We start from the raw sequence: 18,738 nt of genomic DNA, 5'->3' as shown, positions 1-18,738 counted from the left end.
CTCAGTAACAATTCTGTCTGTCCCTGAGTATGAATTCTGTGGCCCTGAGTAACAATTCTGTCTCTGTGCGAGTAACAATTCTGTGTCTGTGCAAGTAACAATTTTGTGTCTGTGAGAGTAACAATTCTCTGGCACTCAGTAACAATTCTGTCTGTCCCTGAGTAACAATTCTCTGGCACTCAGTAACAATTCTGTCTGTCCCTGAGTAACAATTCTCTGGCACTCAGTAACAATTCTGTCTGTCCCTGAGTAACAATTCTGTCTGTCCCTGAGTATGAATTCTGTGGCCCTGAGTAAGAATTCTCTGGCACTCAGTAACAATTCTGTCTGTCCCTGAGTATGAATTCTGTGGCCCTGAGTAACAATTGTGTGTCTGTGCAAGTAACAATTCTGTGTCTGTGCAAGTAACAATTTTGTGTCTGTGAGAGTAACAATTCTCTGGCACTCAGTAACAATTCTGTCTGTCCCTGAGTAACAATTCTCTGGCACTCAGTAACAATTCTGTCTGTCCCTGAGTAACAATTCTCTGGCACTCAGTAACAATTCTGTCTGTCCCTGAGTAACAATTCTCTGGCACTCAGTAACAATTCTGTCTGTCCCTGAGTAACAATTCTGTCTGTCCCTGAGAATGAATTCTGTGGCCCTGAGTAAGAATTCTCTGGCACTCAGTAACAATTCTGTCTGTCCCTGAGTAACAATTCTCTGGCACTCAGTAACAATTCTGTCTGTCCCTGAGTAAAAATTCTGTGGCCCTAATAACGTTTCTGTGGCCCTAAGTAACAATTCTCTGGCACTGAGTAACAATTCTGTCTGTCCCTGAGTATGAATTCTGTGGCCCTAACTAGCGTTTCTTTGTCCCTAAATAACGATTCTGTGGCCCTCATTAACAAGTCTGTGTCCCTGAGTAATGGTTCTCTGTCCCTAAGTAACTTCTCTCTGTCCCCAATTCTCGTTTCTGTGGCCCTAACTCTGTCCCTGTCCCTAGTACAGAGCGGTCTGCCTCTGTTCAATGACTGCAGGCAAATGAAGATTTCCAAAATGGCCGCTATATATACCTCGACCATTACACAGTGCTGGCTGGCTGGCTGCTGATTGGCTGATGCGATCACATGTCGTTGAGGAATGCATTATGGGGCAGCGCGCCTTGTCTGCGCGCCTTCCCCGACATCCCCGCTCCGTCGCCGCACATGTCAGCCGCCATTTTCGGAAAAATTTCGATTCGCGCGTCCGAATTAGGCTGTTTTTCGGATTCGGCACGAATCGAAATTTTTCCGAAATTCGACTCGAATTCCACTTCGGATACTTCGATTCGCTCATCTCTAATCATTAGGCACTCCGATGGATACCTTAAAATATATCAATACTTTGTTAGAGATAGGCTGTATAAATAGTCACATATACTGTATGTTTATATGTATATATTTAAACTATATGTGAACCCCTAACTTGTAAACAACCAAGTCAGTTTAAAATAGAGAAAGTGGGTTTGAAGAAACAGCAGTACACTGATCTCCCCAGTGTATGGCTGTGCAGGGGGCATGTCAGCAAAGGTCTGATCACTGAAGGAGAGGCATGCTGTTTTCCCAGCACAGCCAGAAAACTGACCACACTGGGATGGATGTGATCCTTTGCCTAGCATGGTCAGTTTTAAATAGGAAAGCAGGGGGGCTGGCAGGAACACTAGGTATTTCACACAAAGGAAGCAATGCATAGAGAACAGGATACCTTTTCATACAGGTACATGGTACACAGTACATATATCCAGAATATGAAATGTTGGGGTAACATATTCTTTAGGCAAATAGGTGTAATTTTTCACAAATAGTATTTATGTGGAGGACCCATATATGAGACGTGAGATTTGGGTCTGGTTTTGAATGTGTGTTCTGGATGAGGTGCTTCATATAAGATGGTCGCTATACTGAAATAGTCAAGAGAATTTATTATGTGGAATATCTCTAGTAATAATTCTAATAACAATATGATCGGTTTTATGGAAATCAGTAAATAATAGACTCATTCCTTTATATTGTTAGTTATGTTTGATTTTTACCAGCTGGTACCCACAGTGGTTTATGTGTGTTGGAAATGTTGTTAAGTCTCACTTTACTATTGCATATGTTCTCCCCTATTTCTCCACCTCTATGTATTTGTACAAGCAGGTTATTCCTTGATGCCCCTCAAATGATGCTCACCTGATATTTAAAGTGATATTGAACCTTTTATTTTTAATAACAAACAAGTAATACTTACAGTACCTGCTCTGTGCAATGGTTTTGCACAGAGCAGCCCCGATACTCCTCTTTCGGGGTCCCCCACTGGCACTCCTGGCTCCTCCACCCTTCCGAGTACCCCCCAGCAACTTTCTTGCTAAAGGGGGTACTTGTGCTGACTCGCTCCTGAGCCCCTCTGCTTGTGTCCATAGACATACATTATACCCACTTATGCGCAAGAAAAAAAAGTCAAAGTCTCCAACTAAGCATATAGGGGTTGATTTACTAAAGACAAATAGGCTGTTTGTTTTGCAAGGGAAATTGCATTGTACAAGGGAATTTGTCCCAGAGCTTAGTGAACATGGTGAAATTTCACTTTGCAAAGAATACCTAATCATGTAAAAAATGAAAATGAAAAAATGAAAAAATGAAAAACAGCAATTTTGCCTAAATATGATTGGATGATGGAAGTCAGCTGAGCTTCACTTCAAGTATTAATGCCCCGTACACACGATAAAGAAATCGTACAAAAAATTTAGCGGAGCCTCTGATCGAACGATTTTCTCTTCGTTGATGAGCAGGATGCTTTAACCGATAACGATATCGTGAACGAAAAAATCCGGTTGAACAATGTGAAAAATGTTGTCATTTCACATCCGAACGACCGATTTTCTATGCGGTGGTATGACGGTCGTACGAAAAAAATCTATCAAGTGCTATCACGCATGAGCGGAAACAGAAGATGACTCGGATGTTTATGTCCAAGGAATCTTCGTAAAAACGATCGAAAAATCCAAATGTAAAAGTATATTGGCCTAATGAGATAATGAAACCAGAATGATGCATATTATATTTTATGTATCACTATTTATGTATATAGATAATGTAATAACGATATTATACTCATTGCTGTTAATTGTTGTGTATATCGCTCGTTCTGGCCGGAAGGGCGTGGCTACAAGGTCACACGAACACCGCATCACTTCCACTCTACGGAAGACGTCAACACTCCATATTGCCCGACGAACAATTTTTTTAGATTGGTTAATGTGGGCCCCGATTTCAACCAATGAAGGAATGCCTCTCGGTTGTCGGATGACCGATCATGCGATTTTCTAATCGTGTATTCCCACCATTAGTTATGGGGAGTAGTAACTTGGCGCAGAGTGCTAAGTGCAAAGTGAACAATCTATTTGCTTTTACTGGATCAACCCCAACAGAATCTGCTGTATGAATTGCTTGTTTTTTCAGGTTTGATTCTGTTCATTCCTTCCAACAACAATGGTATTCCAAGCTTTTCTGAATTAGCAGTGTTCTAACAACTACTGATGGATGTTATATGACAGGGATCTCCAAACTGCTGCCTGAGAGCCTGATTTGGCCCCTTGCTAGCCTTTATCTGGCCCTTGGGGAACTTTTCCAGCCAATCATATGAGGCACTATTCCTCCCACTGACACCTACTATGGGGCACATAATACCAATGATGGGGCGCTACTCTTCCTTCTATTGACCACCAACTCTGCGGCCATGTTTATTCCCACTGATGCTGAGCACAGGACATTTTCTATCCCCACTGGCCACAGTCCGGTTCCCCCAAAAGTCTGAAAGACAGTAAACTGGCCCTTTGTTTGAGAAGTCTGGAAACCTCTGTTCTCCAGGAATAATCTTCCTGGAAAGCATTATAGGTTCTGTAAATCATATGATACCACAAATGCCTCATCACACACTTCTTCCAACTTACCTAATGGTAGTTACCAATGAGCAGACTGAAGCTTACCTGTCACCTATCAGTTTCCCATGGTTCATGCCACAGTGAAGTCACCAAGGAATGGCAAATTTCACATTCTTATTCATATGTGCTCCAGGTCACAAAATGGCATCACCCATATACAGTATAAACACAAAATCAATCTGCAAGTACACTATATTATATGTACTGGTCTATACACGTGCCCATGGTTTTTGGAAAGCAGTGACTGCAGGCATACATTCCCATTGTGCAGTATTCATCTTAGCCAAACATTTAGCCAGACAGGAGTCATGCACGGGACTCATAGACATAAGATCCAAACAAAAAGTGTAGGTTTGTGGACATAGAAAAGCAAAGAGTGAACACAGATGTAAATATATGAGGACAGCTATGATACATATTATGATTCATCTGACTTCACTCTTCTACATACCAGAATTATCTCTTTTACACCCAGCTGTGGAAACACTTGGCTCACCCCTCTGTTACATAACTATGAAATGTTAGCAATAGGAATTATGGGACGTTTTGTAATCCTGTACCAATTTACGCATTAGACATGCCCAAAAACAAGAGCCTGCAAACAATGAGACGCACGACCCATTGTCCACCTCCTACAGCATTTCCTTCCAGTGTTTGGAGTGTGTGGGGTTAGCCCTCTATAGGCCTGAAACCTTTGCTGACTTCTCTGCAGGCAGTGCAGGTAGTGAAGCTGTTCTGGGGCCTGTGACGTTATGGGGCCATACATGACTGCTATTCTTCTTCTGACATGATGTCATCTCACGTACATTCTGGGGAATTAACTAAACTTCCTACACCTTTATAATGGTGCAGGAAACTGTCAGAAGTGACAGGCATCACATTACCTAAACAGAAAGACTTGTTTTAGGTCCATCTGCACCACCTGCTCCAATTTGTATTTCAGAGTGAAACAGAAAATAGAGCAGGGTGTGACCCTAAGTAACAGAGGGAATATAGCAGTTTTACATATAGAAAACTGCTGCAGATTCCAGACAGATCTGACCGTGTCGTACAGGATGTGAGCTGTCAGTGGACACCAGCACTAGGCACCAGGGTTCCTCCAAAGGCTGCTAGGATCAATTTTCGCTTCTCAAGTTCCCACTGACAACAATTATCTTTTTAACTATCTGCAAGGGGGTCATTCTTCCCAAAGACCAAATGTGTAGGGAGCATTCTTCCCATTGACCACCACACTAATATATCATGAGTTGTTGATATAGTCATTTTTAGCAAGGGTTCAGTGAGACGGGAAAGTTCAAGGGTTCCTCTGTGTTGATAAGGTTGAGAAACTCTAGACTGTGCAGAAATTGTTCATACAAGTACTATATTGCATGGGCTTGAGACTGACATGCGTGATAAGCACATGTGCATAGCCAGTTTGTACATACATACTAGGGACAATAAACTTACCAGCATATCTGTGTGTTGGGAGTAAACCCATATAAGTCAGTGGCGTATCATCCATGGGTGTAGGATGTTCACTGCACACAGGCCCCGAGGGTTGGGGGGGCCCACTGTGCTGTGAACACCCTTCACCCATGGATGAGATGTATCAGGAGCAAAGTCAGGAATGATCAGTTGGACACAGTTACAAGCAGCGATTTCCCTGTATGGCTTTCAGTGAAGCAGCTGGAAGCCTATTCTCCTCCTCTCCCTCAAGCTGCTTCAATGAAAGCCAGACAGGGAGATTGCTGCTTTCAACTGTGTCTACCGCTGCACCGATTATCCCAGACTGTGCATCAAATTTCCGTTTTGGACCTGCCTGTGTGCTCCTCAGGGCCCCCCCCAACCCAGGTTTCTCATGCCCCATCTTCTCTCTGACACAGAGCCCAGCCCCTACCCCAGACAGGGAGATTGCTGCTTTCAACTGTGTCTACCGCTGCACCGATTATCCCAGACTGTGCATCAAATTTCCCTTTTGGACCTGCCTGTGTGCTCCTCAGGGCCCCCCCCCCAACCCAGGTCTCTCATGCCCCATCTTCTCTCTGACACAGAGCCCAGCCCCTACCCCCATCCTCCACAGCAATGACAGAGTAGAGGAGAGCACCCAGATCTGCTCTACCTCCCCCTCTTCCCCCCCTGGGAAATTGTGTACAGAGCAGCCAACAGCTGTGTGATGCTTCTGAATGTGCCAGTAAGCCGGGAACCATCGATGTCCTTCCCTTCCTTCCCTCCCTCCTTTCCTTCCTCCCTTTCTTCCTTCCTCCCTCCCTTTTCTTCCTTCCTTTTTTCTTTCCTTCCTTTCTTTCTTCCTTCCTCCATCCCCTCCCTTCCTTATTTCCTCCCTCCCTCCCCTTCCTTCCTCCACCCATTCCCTTCCTACCTTTCCTTCCTTCCTTCTTTCCTCCCTCCTTTCTTCCTTCCTCTATTTCCTCCCTCTCTTTTCTTCCTTTCCTTTCTTCCTCCATCCACTCCCTCCCTCTCTTTCTCTCTTTTTTCCTTTCCTTTCATCCTCTATCCACTCCCTCCCCCCCTTCCTTCTTTCTTTCCTCCCCTCTCTCCCTTTTCTTCCTTCCCTTCCTTCCTCTATCCATTCACTCCCTCTCTTTTCTTCCTTTCCTTTCTTCCTCCATCCATTCCCTGCTTCTTTTTTCTTCCTTTTCTTTCTTCTTCCATCCACTCCCTTCCTCCCTCATTTCTTTCCTCCTCTCCCTTTTCTTCCTTCCTTCCTTTATTTCTTCCTCCCTCCCTTTTCTTCCTTCTTTTTTTCTTCTTTCATTCCTTCCTTCCTCCATCCCCTTCCTTCCTTCCTCCATCCATTTCCTCCCTTCTTCCCTTGCTTCCTCCCTCCATTCCCTCCCCACCCTTCCTTCTTCCATTCTTCCCTCCCTTTTCTTCCTTCCTTCTTTCCTTTCCTCCATTCCCTCCCTCCCACTGAAAAATACAGAAAAACGCGGCACACCGGCATTGTTGGACTTTTTTTAGCAAAAAAAATATTTTTTGTCAAAAAAACGCAAATGCAAAAAAACGCGGCAAAACGTCACTAAACGCTAATGCAAAAACACTAAACAACGATGACAAACTCACGGTTTTAACTTGACTTTACATAGCTAACTTTACCAGCATTATTAGAATGCCCAGTGTGCATGGAACCTTAGGCTCCATGTAAATGGGACGTTTGGAAAACACTGCTGAATGATGGAAACTGACTGCTGGAAAACGTAGGTTAAAAAACATCTGTTTAGCCGTGTTTGCATACCACGTTTATGGGTGTTTATGAGCATTTGCTTTTAGAAGTGTTTTTTAAAGATGACCTCAGGAGACCTTCCAAAATGCCCAGAATGCACTGAAAAACAGTAAAAAAAGTAACTATTTCAGACATTTTGAGAGAAATAAAGAGAGCAGAAGAAGAGAGAGCAGTATGTGTTGAGATTAGCTGTCTTTTTTTTTTTTGTGGTGTTTGGATGTGTTCCAGCTCATTTCTGTGCAGAAAGTTTTGCAGCAGTGTCTAACATATTTTCTTTTGTGCGAAACCTCAAAGTATGGTGTACCAGGTCCATTACGAGTCCTGGGAAAAGGCTTTGCGTGCATTTTTCATGATGAAAAAAGGCTCTGGACAGCATCTGGAAATGGAGTTAAAAAATGTTTCCAAACGCAAATGCTTATAAACGCGATTAGCCGCGTTTACATGCATTTACAAGCGTTTGAAACGCTGATAAAATCTACTCCTGAATGCAAGTTTGGTGCGTTCAAAAAAACAACTGTAAACTCAACTGCCTGTAAATGACTACGTGTACATGGACACATAGGAAACATTAGGGAGAGTTCAGGGGCTACTGAAAAAAACACAGAAAAGCTCCTGAACGTGAGTTTATCAGCTGCAGTGTACAAGGAGCCTTATACATAAACAATGGATTGGTCAGTATTATTATTATTATTATACAGGATTTATATAGCGCCAACGGTTTGCTCAGCGCTTTACATTATAGTGGGAGACAATACAGCAACAATACAGTTCAATACAAGAGGGATTTGAGGGCCCTGCTCCTTGGAGCTTACAATCTAGGTCAGTATTTCCATTGCAGGGGCGGACTGACAATTCATGGGGCCCCCGTACAATAGGGGATCATGGGGACCCTGTGTCCTCGCCCACACTCAAACCACACCCAAAAAAGCCTATGAAAGGTACCAGGGGCATCTCATGTGGCCCCCTACTGACCCCGGGCCCTCGGGCAGTGCCCGAGTTCCCAAATGGTCAGTCCGCCCCTGTTCTATTGTTACAAGTATCATCGTACATAAGCCCCAGTTCACACTGATGCGGTGTGGGAAACATTTCCCGCACCACATAGCAATCACACTCATGTTCATGAAATCTGCTGCGGGTGTCAATAAAAGTTAATAACATCCCAAAAGCAGGTAGCAAATGCCGTGTGTGTGTGCCTGAACCGCATCGCATGGGTATGAACACCCATGTGATCCGGTTCCAGTGCAAACAAAAAAAGCTTCCTGCACCTTTTTCATTCGGATGTGGTGCGATTTGAGTCATCCAAAATCAATGGGTTTAAATCGCACTGCACAGAATCGCAATTGATTTGCACAGGAATGTGGTGTGATCCCTGTGTGAATCACATGCGGTGAGACAGTATAAATGAGGGCTAATACTACTTGCATGACACCCGTTAAATAGATAGAAGCTGATTAGTTACCAAGCTGCTTCAGATTCTGACTGCTCCAGTTTTGATAAATTCTCCCCATTAGGCCCCGTTCACATTAGGCAATTTGGAATCACAGCAAAATGCACAACACGTGTTTGGGGTGCCATTATTTTAATGGCACCCCATATTTTAATGGCACCCCATACACGGTGTAATTCTGCTGCGATTGTTGTGCAACAAAATTGCACGGTAAAATACACATTTAAAAATCGCACTAAGCTTGTCACCCAAGAAGAAGCAGGAACTTGATGTAATATATATACACCGTGTTCCAAATTATTATGCAAATTCTATTTAAGTGTCACAAAGATTAAATATTTTGTTTTTCAGTTTAACTCATGGATGGCATTGTGTGTCAGGGCTCTTTTGATCACTGAAAACAATCTCGGACACCTGTGATAATTAGATTGGCCGGTGAGCCCAATTTAAGGAAAAACTACTAAAGGAGGGTGTTCCACATTATTAAGCAGAGCACCATTTTCCAGCAATATGGGGTAGAAAAAGGATCTCTCTGCTGCCGAAAAGAGTGAAATAGTTCAATGCCTTGGACGAGGTATGAAAACATTAGATATTTCATGAAAACTTAAGCGTGATCATCGCACTATTAAGAGATTTGTGGCTGATTCAGAGCACAGACGGGTTGGTGCAGATAAAGGCACATTGAGGAAGATTTCTGCCAGATCCATGCATCGGATCAAGAGAGCAGCTGCTAAAATACCCTTACATAGCAGCAAACAGGTATTTGAAGCTGCTGGTGCCTCTGGAGTCCCACGGACATCAAGGTGTAGAGTCCTCCAGAGTCTTGCAACTGTGCATAAACCTTCTATTCGGCCACCACTAACCAATGCTCACAAGCAGAAATGGCTGCATTGGGCAGAAAAATACATGAAGACTCATTTTCAAACAGTCCTGTTCACTGATGAGTGCTGTGCAACCCTGGATGGTCCAGATGGATAGAGTAGTGGATGGTTGGTGAATGGCCACCCTGTTCCAACAAGGCTGCGACGTCAGCAAGGCGGTGGTGGAGTGATGTTTTGGGCCGGAATCATGGGAACAGAGCGGGTCGGCCCCTTTAGAGCCCCCCGAAGGTGTAAAGATGACCTCTGCAATGTATGTGGAGTTTATGACTGACCACTTTCTTCCCTGGTACAGAAGGAAGAACTATGCTTTCCGTAATAAAATCATCTTCATGCATGACAATGCACCATCTCATGCTGCAAAGAATACCTCTGCATCAATGGCTGTTATGGGGATAAAAGGAGAGAAAGTCATGGTGTGGCCTCCATCCTCCCCTGACCTCAATCCTATTGAGAACCTTTGGAGCATCCTCAAGCAAAAGATCTATGAGGGTGGGAGGCAGTTTACATCCAAACAGCAGCTCTGGGAGGCTATTCTGACATCTTGCAAACAAATTCAAGCAGAAACTGTCCAAAAACTCACAAGTTCAATGGATGCAAGACTTGTGAAGCTGCTATCAAATAATGGGTCCTATGTTACAATGTAACGTGACCTGTTAGAATGTTTAAAAAGTTAAAATGTTGTTAAACATTTGACTGAAATAGCTTTTGATTTCAGTAAATATGCTGCAAACACAACAAAGAACAATTTTCAGTTCTTTACAACCTATAAAGTGTTTTGAAACTTACTGTGCGTAATAATTTGGAACAGTGCATTGTAAGTGTTTTATGTTTAAAAAAAATACTGTTATCATTAGGAGGTTTGTTCAATAAAATGTGAATTGTACTCTTAATAGTTGATAACATGAGAATTATGCTGACTGTTATTTACATCAATTATTTAGGTAAATGAGAAAAATATCATTTGCATAATAATTTGGAACAGGGTATATATATATATATATATTTTTTAAGATATTGAAATATATACTACACTTGAGTGCTAAACACATATAGGGCTGCCCATCGAAGTATATGGGCTGCTCTACATGCGACACATGGAAACACATATAAGAACGCTTGTTCCTTCAACCCAAAATCTGAACGGGACCCTACGCTTTAAAACAATGCTATCGAGACAGGACAGGACTTCATCAGCTAGGCCTGAACTCAGTGTCATCTGGCTTGGATGACGCCATAATCCTGAAATTATAATTGTGACAATAAATGATGCTGGAGAAATACCGTATTTTTCGCTCCATAAGACGCACTTTTTTCCCCCCAAAAAAGAGGGGAAAATGTCAGTGCGTCTTATGGAGCGAATGCAAAGCGGCCGGTCTGGTATTTCTGCCGCCGCCATGTCAGAATATCGGGCCGGCCGCTCAGCTCTTCTCTCCTGCAGAACCTTACCTGTTCCTCGCTCCAGCGCTGCAGTCTTCCCACGGCGGCTTCTGTGACAGCCGGGTGCCCACTGCGCATGCGCGAGAAGCGCTGCACTTTGTGAATGGTCCAGTGTCTTCTGGGACACATGACAGGTCCCAGAAGGCTCCGGGCCATTCACAAAGCGCAGCGCTTCTCGCGCATGCGCAGTGGGCACCTGGCTGTTACAGAAGCCGCCACGGGAGGAAGAAGGAAGGACAACTCCGCGGAAGTGGAATCGGGTACCTGTCAAATTCAGGTACCCGCTCCCCCTCCCTCCCCAAAGGTCAGCAGTCTCTGGTAATCTCCTTTACTGTCTGCAGTCTCTGGTCATCCCCTGTACTGTCTGCAGTCTCTGGTCATCTGTACTGTGTCCGCAGTCTCTGGTCATTCCCTGTACTATGTCCGCAGTCTCTGGTCATCTGTACTATGTCCGCAGTCTCTGGTCATTCCCTGTACTATGTCCGCAGTCTCTGGTCATTCCCTGTACTCTGTCCACAGTCTCTGGTCATCTCCTGTACTGTGTCTGCAGTCTCTGGTCATCTCCTGTACTGTGTCTGCAGTCTCTGGTCATCTCCTGTACTATGTCCGCAGTCTCTGGTCATCTCCTGTGCTATGTCCGCAGTCTCTGGTCATCTCCTGTAGTATGTCCGCAGTCTCTGGTCATCTCCTGTACTATGTCCGCAGTCTCTGGTCATTCCCTGTACTGTGCCCGCAGTCTCTGGTCATCTCCTGTACTGTGTCTGCAGTCTCTGGTCATCTCCTGTACTGTGTCTGCAGTCTCTGGTCATCTCCTGTACTGTGTCCGCAGTCTCTGGTCATTCCCTGTACTGTGTCCGCAGTCTCTGGTCATCTCCTGTACTGTGTTCGCAGTCTCTGGTCATCTCCTGTACTGTGTCTGCAGTCTCTGGTCATCTCCTGTACTGTGTCTGCAGTCTCTGGTCATCTCCTGTACTGTGTCCGCAGTCTCTGGTCATTCCCTGTACTGTGTCCGCAGTCTCTGGTCATTCCCTGTACTGTGTCCGCAGTCTCTGGTCATCCCCTGTACTGTGTCCGCAGTCTCTGGTCATCTCCTGTACTGTGTCTGCAGTCCATTGGTTCAGAATATTTTTTTTCTTGTTTTTCTCCTCTAAAACCTAGGTGCGTCTTATAGTCAGGTGCGTCTTATGGAGCGAAAAATACGGTAATTGCTAGGTTGATCATATTGCACAATTTACCATTTTTGCTGAACAAGCAGCCAGTCCTAGCACTGCGATTGCACACCTCCCTGCTTTTTGAATTGATAAAGATGGATACATTTTAGCACACAGTAAGTAGGCAAAGGACATGTCCCTGTCATGTCATGGACCACAAAAATCTAATAGGCAGGAAATCATTGGATAATCGATACAAAGGCATTTTTGACTTCTGTTTTCCTTTATATTGGTTTTTCAGAATACCAAAAACAGTAAGACTGGGTGCGACTTTGGCATGCGACTTACATACCATGCAACATGAAAATCGCATGCCAAGTAGCACCCTATTGCAATTACAGTGGTCATATCGGTGCGGTTTCCGACTTGGTCTGAGCCGATTTCTAAAGTAGTACATGCAGTACTTTTGGTGCAATTTGCATAGACATCTGTGTCAGATGTCTTGCAAATTGCACCTGAAATCGGCATGTCACCCGACTTTGAAATTGTGCAACTTCACTGTAAGTCTCACGATTTCAAAGTCAGGCTTGATGTGACCGGGGTATAATATAGAGCTTGGATAAAAAGTTTCATGCAGGATAACACTTTGAGTATATATAAATCCAAAAAGAGGGACCACTGGAGCTACATGAGGCTCAGAGAGAATTGGTCTCAAAAGAATGACAGTCCTTCCAAATGATGGACAGTTGGGAGCCATGCTATTGATGATGGCTTCATGCAGACTGCAGCTCTTGTAAGCACTTTTCTCCCAGCACACAGCTGTATGGAAATATGTTGCATTTTTTTCTGCAAAAAAATGTATGTGCATATTTATGTGTACATATGTGTGATTGTGAGTGTTTACATGTGCACTGCGTTTAGATGTGTATAAGCGTAAACTCATTCTTCTGGCTAGAATGTTAATTTAGTCTAAACGTAAGAATAAATGTATGCGTTTGTGCGCGTTTAGACGCATTTACATGTACACGGGCATCAATTACACTGGGAAAATCCTCTCTCAACACAGTTATAGGGCATTTTTTTACCCCTCTGAGAGCTGCTCTAAAATATGCCTGACATAATGCACATTAGATCATCTAGAGCTGCTTTCGGGGGCATAGAAAATGGCAGACGCCTCTTACATCAGCAATTTTTTCTGTCTGTGTGCAGATTCAAAAACGCACCTAAGCTGCATTTTTTTGCAAATGTGTTTAGATGCATTTAGGTGGGTCAGGCACTTGGGTGCTTATTTATTTCACTGGCCATAAAATGTATTTATTCTGGCCATTGAAATGAAAAAACGCTGAATGCGTCTAGCGCTTAGGTGCATTTAGTTTACACGTGTTTAGGTGCTTCAGGTTTTTCTATATTTAAAAGCTCCTCTCCTGAATGCAACTTTGGTGGGGTTTTTTCTGCCTCTAAATGCCCCTGCCTCTAAACTTCTATGGACACCTATAGTGTGCATGGAGATATAGGGGTTGATTAAACTGGTTCAGCTCTGCATAGAAACCAATCAGCTTCCAGTTTTTTTTCATCAAAGCTTAAAGGATAAGTTCCCCTTTTGTAACGTGTTACACCCATAATTAGTGTGTAACATGTAGCATGTTACAAACGGACCCCCAGCTCCCCATTGTGACAGCTAACAGGGATCTTCTCTGCCCCGCCAGCTGTCACAATTTTAACAAACTGCCTGGCCGCATCGTTTATTCCTGGTGTTCTGTGAATTAACGAACTACAAGTCCCAACTCAGCTTGTAGTCCTCAACTAACTACCATGGTGCTGTGGAATGCAGTGATAGTTCATTATTATACAGGATTTATATAACGCCAACAGTTTGCTCAGCGCTTTACAATATAAAGGAAGACAATACAGCAACAATTCAGTTCAATACAAGAGAGTTAGGAGGGCCTGATCCTTGGAGGTTACATTGATTCTACCTGTCACTGTATCTGCTTGCTCCTACACCCCCTATGGGTAAGCAGATATACTGACAGGTCTGCAGGAGACCTGCATGGCACCAGTGATCTACTGATCGATGGTGCCATGTTTTAAAAGCCCCATAAACGAAAAATAATGCCAATCCCTCCACTGGCTTTCACTCGCTCAATGAATAAAATTCAAAATACTAACAACTTACAAAGCCATCCACAACTCTGCCCACAGCTACATCACCAACCTGGTCTCAAAATATCAACCAAACCGCTCTCTTCCATCCCCCCAAGACCTTCTGCCCTCTAGTTCCCGTGTCACCTCCTCCCATGCTCGCCTCCAGAACTTCTCCCAAGCTTCTCCCATCCTATGGAATGTTCTACCCCAATCTGTCTAGCTGTCTCCTAATCTGTCCACCTTTAGACAATTCCTGAAAACCTTTCTCTTTAACCTCCTCGGCGGTATGATTCTTTCCGATTTTTTGTGCTGAAAGCGGTATCATTTTTTTGCATGGAAATATGTAGTTTTTTATTGTAGGCTGTAATTTTTAGGAATAACTCACTGAAATCTGTCCGAACAAGAGTCTATTAAACATTCCGGATATGATCAAATTTGAAACACGAAATCATAAATTATAATTTAATAAATAATCATAAAAAATAATAATATAATAATAATAAATTTAATTCAATAATATAATCAAACCAAAAAGACTGAAATTTGAAATACAGAGGCAAATTCGCACATCGCTGAGCAAAGTCGCAAAATCGTCTTCAGTGTCTGATGACGAATTTCCCCACGAATCATTATCACTCAATTCTGCAAGTGGTTCTGATTTACTATCGCTGTTCTAAAACCGCTTTTGACATAAAGGGACGCTTTTTGGACACCATCGATTTTTCTAAGTTTCCAGGCAGAAAGAACATTCAAAATGCAGGCAGGGCACAAGACAAAGCAGTAGGGACAAAATGTATGTGAAATGCATTGAAACAGCAATGACAGCAAAAATGAAATTTTTTTAAAAATTCAAATTTCCCGCCGGTTCCGGCGCCCGTACGTCCCGACCGGAACACAGAAGCTGGATGCCGGCATCGGCCGGAGGAGATTTCCAGGGACGCTGGAGGGGACACATCGCGGGAGCGAAGGACAAGGTAAGTGCTGCAGGGACCCCCAGAGCAGCGCCGCATGGTAAGCCCGAGTGTAGCTTGGGGTTACCGCCTTTGGTATAGAAATTTTACCCCGAGCTACACTCGGGAACACCGCTAAGGAGGTTAAAGAAGCCTATCCTGCTTCTACCTAGTAAACAGCCATTTATTTCCTCCATCAGCTCACCCCCCCCCCCCCCCCCCCACAGCTATTACCTTTAGTATCACTCAACCCTTCCTCTTAGATTGTAAGCTCTAACGAGCAGGGCCCTCTGTTTCCTCTTGTACCAAACTGTATTGTAACTGTAATATCTGCCTTCATTTTGTACAGCGTTGCGCAAACTGTTGGCGCTATATAAATCCTGTATAATAATAAGAAGAATAATAATGCATGCAAAAAAAAGTGCATTTATTATTTTTCGTAAAAAGGTGAACTTATCCTTTAAAGTGGGAGTAAACCCACTTTTGTAGCTTTTACCTACAGGAAAGCTTACAACGAGGCTTTCCTGTAGACAGAATGAATATCTCCTAAATGTGCACCGTATGGGAGATATTTTCTCTTTTTGTCCACTGGTGCATATGCTCTGAATGAACGGCATACCCACGACATTCCTTTACAGCACTGTGCCGTGTCCCGAGACTACCACGTGCATGTACAGGAGTGACGTCAGTGTGGCTCGGCCAGTCCGGCTGCCAGGACTCGTGAACCCGGAAGACCGGGTGAAGATGAAAACCTCTTAAGCAGGGACACTGCACCGCTGGAGGGCTTCATTTTACCAATTGCCTACAGAGCACTTATACACCCTTCCTACCCAGGCCAATTTCCAGCTTTCAGCGCTGTCGCACTTTGAATGAGAATTCCTTGGTCATGCAACACTGTACCCATATGAAATTTTTATCTTTTTTTTCACACACACAGAGCTTTCTTTTGGTGGTATTTATTAACTACTGGGTGTTTTATTTTTTGCACTATAAAAAATTTGAAAAAAAAAAAGTTTTTTCTTTGTTTCTATGATAAAATTTTTCAAACAGGTAATTTTTCTCCTTCACTGATGTGCATTGATGAGGCTGCACTGATAGGCAGCACTGATGGGCACTGATGAGGTGGCACGGATAAGCAGCACTGATAGGCTGCACTGATGAGGTGGCACTGGTGGGCATTGATGAGGAGGCACTAATGATGCTGCACTGATATGCAGCAATAATGGTCACTGATAGGCGGCACTGATGGGCGACACTGACGGGTGGTGTTGACTGACAGCGTTGACTGAGGGCACTGACTGATGGCACTGCTGGGCGCAACTGCTGGGCAGCACTGATGGGTGGCACTGCTGGGGGGGCACAGATGGTTGGCACTACTGTGCACTGGTGGGAGGCACTGCTGGGCACTGGTGGGTGGAACTGCTGGGTGGCACTGCAGGGCACTGATCATCAGTGCCCTGATGATCAGTGCCAATCTGCTCTGTGACAGCTGCCGGTTATCGGCACTACTTTCCGTGGAGAAAGTGCAGCCGACAACCAGCAACTGTATTTACTCCGTGGTCTGCTGTGTCATTGGACACAGCTGATCACATGGTAAAAGGCTGCTGTGATTGGCCTTTTACCTCATCACATGATCAGCTGTGTCCTTAGGACACAGCGATCATGAAGATCGCCAGGTGCGCGCCGCTGGGGGTGCGCAGGAGGGCGCGTTCTGAGAGGGCGACATATGATGCCCTCCCAGAACTGGATAACAGCGCTGTAGCCATCATTCAGCTATAGCGGCGAGGTTACCAAGTGGTTAAGGCAAGTCCTGCATAATGTGCTAGTATGTGATACATATTAGCACGTCATGACATTACCTTCCAGGGGATTTTTTTTTATTTTTTTTCTGCAGCTGCAGTTTACTACCGCTTGAATTGAACAAGCTGACGTTAGAAGCTGATTGGCTACCATGCACAGCTGCCCCAGATTTTGCCCTCTCCAGTTTTAGTAAATCAACCCCATAGGCTAACATATAGTAAAGTGGTATTTAGAGGCAGAGAAAAAAAATGCTCAAACGCCTGTAAAAGCAGCATATGTGAGCTCTCGTGTGCATGAGGCCTATTAGGTACCGCACAATCTAATAATAGTGATGACAAGTTCGTGAAACTTGCAGGCATGCTGGAAGACCTCTAAATCTAGTGTTGGTGGGCTTTTGTACCCCTCAAGAAGGTTTTGCTTTCCCACGTATGTGAAGACATGCGTTCCACGCACGGGGACCTAAACGCAGGTACAGTGTTCAGCCCTATCTAGCACCATAGGCATGGTCAGGCGTCCTTCGGCGGGGCCGGATGCTGCACCTATCCCTCCTGGGCGCACTAAAGCTCCGAGAGGGACTCGCTGCAGCCAGACGGCCCCACGTGAAGCAGCCTAAGCCACGTTACCATTTTTCCATATACGTTAAATATTGTATGTGTACAAAATAAAAGGGACAGCGAGATATTAAAGGAGAGGGCAGGATGAAATGTTGCACTCCTGGGATAGGCAGATGATTATGGGAGAATAATGTGAATAGGAAGTGATCGGTTTTTCCTCCATATGCTTGATACATCGGGAGTTGGGTAACATGACAGCGCCCAGCGATGACCTTACTGTAAGAAATGTGATGGTAGGGTGACACCACTGTCTTGAGAAGGGAAGATGGTGTCACACAGAGCAGTGGAGTCCAGCTGCCGGTCTGTTTACACCGCCCAGCTCTGCTCACCCCCCAGCTGTGTCACACTCCAGATGTCACACTGAATACAGATTAGCATACGTACATTCAACATCATGCAGCTTGGCTCGCTCTTCCTCCAGCTTCCCCTTCAGACTCTCGGCTTCATTCTTCAGGGAGGCCAGGGTTTCATTCTCCTGCAAGCCTTCGGTTGCCATCTTGAGATAAATGAGAGAGAGAGGAGAGGGTTGCAGGAGCGGAGGGAGGTGGAGGGGGTAGCAGTGTATGATGGGGATGGCTGCACTATCAAGGATGCTCTAGCACAAGCTGCTTGGCTGCAGGCTCAGGATTTTTTTTTTTCAACATGAATAGCTTTATTAGGTTAGAAACAAAAGAGCATTGCATGTTTACATTGGTTCCTTTTCCCTTCTTTCTCTTTCATTTTTAAATGCAACGTGTCACAGAGATTTTCAGCACTTCTTTCTGTTTATGACCATTTTATTTTTTGATGAAATTCTAGGGAAAAATATGGGGTCAAAAAAGTGCTTGATATTCAGAAATATTCTGGTGTTATTTTATCAATTTAACCTGGGTTCACATCTATGCGGTGTGGTATATCGCATGTGATTCGCACAGGAACCCCACCGCATTCCTGCGCAAATCACATGCGATTTGTGTGCGGTGCGATTGGAGCCATACATTCGCACCGCATCCGCACCAAAAACGTGAAGGACCCTTTTTTGGGTCCGCAATAGAATCGGATTGCATAGGTATTCACACCTACGTGATCCGATTTTTCACATTACGCCGCGTTTTGTGGACCACTTTCAGGGTGCTGTTAACTTAATATGCACACCCACAGC

At 44.3% G+C, this 18,738-nt stretch overlaps 1 protein-coding gene across 1 annotated transcript in view; it reads right to left on the bottom strand.

Moving 5' to 3' along the window:
• LOC149455886 (guanine nucleotide-binding protein subunit beta-5) overlaps nt 1-18,214 on the bottom strand; it is a 99,991-nt gene extending 81,777 nt beyond the window's left edge. The window contains exon 1 of the mRNA XM_089685758.1: nt 17,982-18,214. Coding sequence (XP_089541884.1) covers nt 17,982-18,093 — 112 coding nt within the window. The 5' untranslated portion in view covers nt 18,094-18,214. The remainder of the gene's footprint in view (nt 1-17,981) is intronic.
• Between the last annotated feature and the right edge of the window lie 524 nt (nt 18,215-18,738).

The sequence above is a fragment of the Staurois parvus genome, unplaced genomic scaffold (genome assembly GCF_062004578.1).
Source record: "Staurois parvus isolate SC_StPar_1 unplaced genomic scaffold, SC_StPar_1.0 ptg000385l, whole genome shotgun sequence".
Taxonomy (NCBI): Eukaryota; Metazoa; Chordata; class Amphibia; order Anura; family Ranidae; genus Staurois; species Staurois parvus.
The sequence above is the reverse complement of the archived record's forward strand: the minus strand, read 5'-3'. Positions and strand labels throughout refer to the sequence as shown.